At 41.2% G+C, this 5,183-nt stretch overlaps 1 protein-coding gene across 1 annotated transcript; it reads left to right on the top strand.

The window, feature by feature from the left end:
* Positions 1–653: 653 nt before the first annotated feature.
* On the top strand, positions 654–4,804 carry LOC9269971 (uncharacterized). The gene is made up of 7 exons (XM_015783550.3): positions 654–757; positions 2,964–3,029; positions 3,118–3,167; positions 3,281–3,345; positions 4,070–4,161; positions 4,250–4,321; positions 4,594–4,804. The coding sequence occupies exons 1-7, from the start codon at positions 755–757 to the stop codon at positions 4,630–4,632; spliced, it is 387 nt and encodes a 128-aa protein (XP_015639036.1). The 5' UTR covers positions 654–754; the 3' UTR covers positions 4,633–4,804.
* The last annotated feature ends 379 nt before the right edge of the window (positions 4,805–5,183 follow it).

Below are 5,183 nucleotides of genomic sequence, written 5' to 3'. Positions count from 1 at the left end.
TATACACATTCATTAATATCTATAGGCATGTTTAGATCCTCCAAAATGGCAAAAATTTTGCTATTTTGAAGCACTTTTGTCATTTTAGATCTAAACACTAGTAGCAAAAGTTGGCAATTTGGTATTTGCTAATCCCTGGTAGCAAATATTACAAAAAAAAATGCTCTGGGACCACACTCTCTTTCTTTCCCTCTCTCTAGTGCTAAAATGGTAAAACTTTAAGATGCGTTTATACACCAACTAGTACCTTTTGTAATGTCAAATCTTTTGCTACCAAATCTTTTGCCATTTGCTATTTCAAATAGAGCTAAACAGCCCCTATATAAATATAGACAATGTTAAGTCTTATAATATAAAACGGGCGGATTACTATATAAGTTCGTATCTTTCACATTACTATCGTGCGAACGTCTCGTCTCCGTTCTCCATCGGAAACCCTCGCCGCCGTTGTGTGGGTGGAAAAAATGGAAAGGGTTGGGAAGAGCGAGAAGAGAGCGAGACTTTTCCGCGAATATATCCTCTCGCGGAAAGCGATTCCGATCGGACGACCCAGGAAGGAAGGTCTCGGATCGGACGGCCAAGATGGGCCTTGGGCCGAAAGGAGAGAGGCCCAGATGAGTTGCGTTAAATCCACGGGTGAGGAGAGAGAAAAAGGAGGTCAAGTTCTCTCTCTCTTCCTCTCGTCGCCGGAGGCGGGAGGCCATCGACGCTGAAGTGAAGGGGATCGCGATCTCCGGCGAGCGTGCGGGGGAAGATGGTAAGATCGGTGGTCAGATCTTGAAGTTTTGGTTGTTGGTCGTTTTGGTTGTGTGGATCTCTGCTGAGTTCTTGCACGGGTTTAAATCCTAGGGTTTTAGAGCATCACGAACAGCATACGCATATCGTTCCCAATCTCAGGTTTTGGGGGGATTTTCGTTAAAAACGCATTCCAACAGATGTATGCCCTGATCTACAAATTCCCATCTCCGGGAATTTCGTTCTCCATAGCTAGAGAATCGATTTGGCTCCCAATCGTAACATCTCCAGCTCATTCGCACGCAGGAGGCGAAATTTTCGCCATCCAGTTCATCATCTTTGTACCCTCGTCGCCACTGGGTCGTTCGTTCCTCAGTTCCGCCATCGGCTGGATCGCCGTCGCTGGTCCGGTGCGCTGTGTCGATTTGGGCAGCCACCACGATTTGGTCCCCGTGTCGGCTTGGTGCTGAATGTTGCTGTTGTGGTGGGGGTGATGCTTGCATGGGGCTGGGGCTGCTGCTTGCTTGCTTGCTGCCGATGATGATCTGATAAACATATGAGAACCGCTGGAAACTGAAATGTGCTACTATCGCTAAACTGAAAATTGCTTTCGTGCTCCATGTTGGTGCTGGAACTGATTGCTGTTGTTGCTGCCTACTTGGCTGCTTGCTGCTGCTTGGAGAGGAGAGGGAGTGGAGGAGGTGGGGGTGCGCCGGATCAATCTGCCGGCGTGTGCGTGGAGAGGGGCAACGAGGAGAGGGGCGAGGCCCATCGGTGCGGCTATTGGGTCACACCGGCGATCGCGGTCGAGTAGCTGAGCTTGATCTCGCGGGAGGGAGGGGGTGAAAACAAAATTTTTGTTAGAAGTTCATAGGCCCCCCTTTTAGTTTTTAGGAAGTTGATTTTAGCTAGTCTTTTGGAGGAATGAAAATTTTAACACCTTAAATTCTATTTAGGATTCCCATAATCAAAATTTTGGGGATAAAATTTTGGGATGCTGTTGGTGATGCTTACAGGTAACAGTTTGTTTGTTCCTTGAAAAGGTAACAGTTTGTTCATTCCCCGAAAAGTTTGGGGGTTCAGTTGAACCCCCATGTCCCAAGTTGGATCCGCCCCTGTTGTATGTGTTGTTCTGTTGCAACATGCCAATTCACATTCAGGAGTTGCATTTGTGGTTGGCTCCTTGCTTCATGTGGTTCATTTTTAAAAAATCACACATGGTTTTACACCTTTTTGTATGAACTGTAAAGTATCTATCTACCACTACTAGATCTCGCTACCTTACAACCTTTTTCTGTATTTCTTTTGTTAACTCCTTGATGTACTCATGAAAACTGTCCTTACTCCTATCTGAGAAGTTGCCCATACTTTGATTTGTAGTTGCTTGTTTTGAATAATTTTCGTTCACTGTTGCACCTTATGTTCTCAAGCACACTAGCTTGTGATATCAGCATGGAATTTCCTTCCTCCTGGCTGCAGTGTTTTTTCTCTGAAGTGGTTCTTATGGGTCTTCCATGACAGTTCCTTATGTTGTTCTTAATTAATTGCTCTAGCGTCCCATTGTAACGTGGTAGGGTAAGAGCTTTAGGACTTGGTGAAATAAATCTACTATGTTTTAATTTCATCTCCCAAGCAGTAATATATATTCACAGAAAATATTTTTTTTGGCTCTTTACATATAAATGATAAATCTCTCATTTATGTTTTACAATTTAACCCTTCTAGTCTTCCAGAAAGTTAGAAGTCCCAATTTTCTGTATAGACTAAACATCTTTTTATCAAATACTCCCTCTATCCCATGATATAAGGCGCGGTCGAAGTTGTCATGGTCTCCAAAACTAATCTTTAGCTAATAATTTCTCATATATTATTAAGATTTGTAGCAAAAAATTATAACCATATGAAAGTAAATTTAAATCTCAATCTAATGATATAATTTTTAACAAATAAAATTCATTTCATATTATACTAAGTGTTGGTCAAATGTTTTAAAGGTTGAATTTTGAAATGCATGCACGCCTTATATTATGGGATGGAGGGAGTACATGTTTTAGGTGTCTTGCTAAATATTAAATATAGATACGAAGATTATATTATGTGCACTCCAAATATTCGTCTTAGACAACATTTCAGTTTATGTAAGAGGAAGCAATAGTTCAATGCTATCCATAAAGGCATTGTTCTACCATGTAACTTCTCCTGATGGAACTATAAACTCTTATTGCTAGGCTGACCCAGAGTTGGAAGCTATCAGGCAGAGGAGAATGCAAGAGCTAATGGCACAGCATGGTGCGGTAAGCCTGTGGTTCATGGTGAAAAGTTGAAGCTGCAACAGCAATGTCCAGTTCTCTTGGCTGACTTTGATGTACTATTGTCCTTTAGGCAAATCCGCAAAATGCTGGGCAACAAAAAGCTCAAGAAGATGCAAAGCAGTATGCTCTATTTGTCAACCATGTTTATCCATAATATGAAACTAATCTGTGTTATGTTATGTTGTGTAAAACTATGTGCAGAATTTCATTAGTTTCATTTAATTCTTAACCAGGGAAGCTGAGGAACGGCGGCAGATGATGCTTGCTCAGATTTTATCTTCTGAAGCTAGAGAAAGGCGTAAGTTATGTTGATGTCATTTTTGTTGAACATTTGAAGTTATTTTTAGATCGTTTACGGAGTTAAAGTCAGTTTTTTAGAGGATACAGCCTTGTAGGGGATAATGGAGGTCCATGTCTTATGTGTTTTTTTACCACAGTGCCAATGTGTCATGTACTTTTTCTCAACAGCAGTTTAGTGTATATATGCTTAGTGTCCTATCACGATACTTCTGAAAGCACCAAAGTGATTGATTGAGATAATTTACCAATGTGGCTATCTGCAACTTGAAGTTAGGGATCATCCTTATTCTCTTAGGAACCATTTTATTTGTTTCCTTGTTTTCAATGATGATAACAAATTAGGAAAAATATTGGGATTTAATCCAGATAGAAGTGTGAATGCTGTTTGTGCTGACTTGGGGTTGCCAGATGGTTTGCAATGTTGAATTACAGGGAAATCTGTGAACCTCCCCCTCGAAATAGTATATGCAGTAAACTAACAAAATTATACATCTTGAATTGTATTTTTGTTGAGTATTGGTACTGTGGCAGTAGGCTGGACCAAACTGGCAAACAATTGCATGGATATATAATGTATAGTTTGCTTATCAGAATCAAATGTTCTGAATAAGGATGATTCTATGAAAAAGTCATACCGTTAATCTCACTTGAGGTGACACATAGTATTAAGGTGATGAAAAGGTTCTATAATAATGTATTTTTTTACTCTCTGGAGTTTTCAGTCTCCCGCATAGCTTTGGTCAAACCTGATAAAGCAAGAGGGGTGGAGGATGTTCTTCTGAGAGCTGCTCAGTCCGGTGGAATATCTGAAAAGGTACTAGAGGAGGGTAGCATAATCTTTGCTGTGTCAAGAGACTCATATGAAGGCTGACTTTCTTTGGGGGGAATTTTTTGGCTTTCAGGTGTCTGAAGAAAGGCTTATCTCACTTCTGGAGCAAATCAATACCCACACTAGCAAACAGACGAAAGTTACGGTATGATAAACATGGAAACTTCTATCAGTTTTTGACGTACCATGTGCACATAACTAAACTATCCTACCGTGCTTCCAACAGTGGTTTTGGGTAGCTTCACTACAACTAATTTAGTTTGGTTTGTAAGGATTCTCGTATGTTGTGATTCTTTCCAAGTCACTGATTGTACATCATCAAAAAAAGGAAGAGAAAATGATGCTAATATAGGCTAGTCTGTGAAGGGAAAGTATCCAATACACAACTGATTCTTTTTACTACGTTTTATTTCACAGATTCAGAGGCGCCGGAGCGTCCTTGACGATGATGACTAGCTGCATGTGTGTTGTGTGTACGATGAGCTGGTGGAGGAGTCTGCTGTAGCGCAAAACTACTTAGAAATGATGATTATCAAACGCTATATCAACAACCATCAAAACTTGAGCGACTATTTGATGGATATTTGGCCGTATATGAATTAATTCGAGTTTGGTTTGGCTTGTTCCATTGATGACATTCAAACTTTTGACTGCTCCGAAGGGGAATTGCCACACGTCCGACTGGTATGTACGACTTAGCATCCGACCAGTACTTACCTGCTCCTTGCTCTGGCCCACATGGAGAGCAGCTGGCTCGTTGGAGTAAATTGATTAGCGAACAATAGGGTCGGATGTATAGCAGTACTCGCTCCGAAGTGTGTATCCATCATATCATGAGTATCTTAGTTGCTCCTGTCTGACGTTTTGTCGGTAGATGAATTCCGGTAGCGGAGGCGTCCTGTGTGTATGCTACTAGTATTTTTTAATGTACTTTGGGTGGTATCACAATGACCGTGCCGAAGGTATGCTAGAGATATCATAAGCTACAACAAGGATTGCCGGTAGGC

The sequence above is a fragment of the Oryza sativa genome, chromosome 5, assembly GCF_034140825.1.
Source record: "Oryza sativa Japonica Group chromosome 5, ASM3414082v1".
NCBI lineage: Eukaryota > Viridiplantae > Streptophyta > Magnoliopsida > Poales > Poaceae > Oryza > Oryza sativa.
The sequence above is the reverse complement of the archived record's forward strand: the minus strand, read 5'-3'. Positions and strand labels throughout refer to the sequence as shown.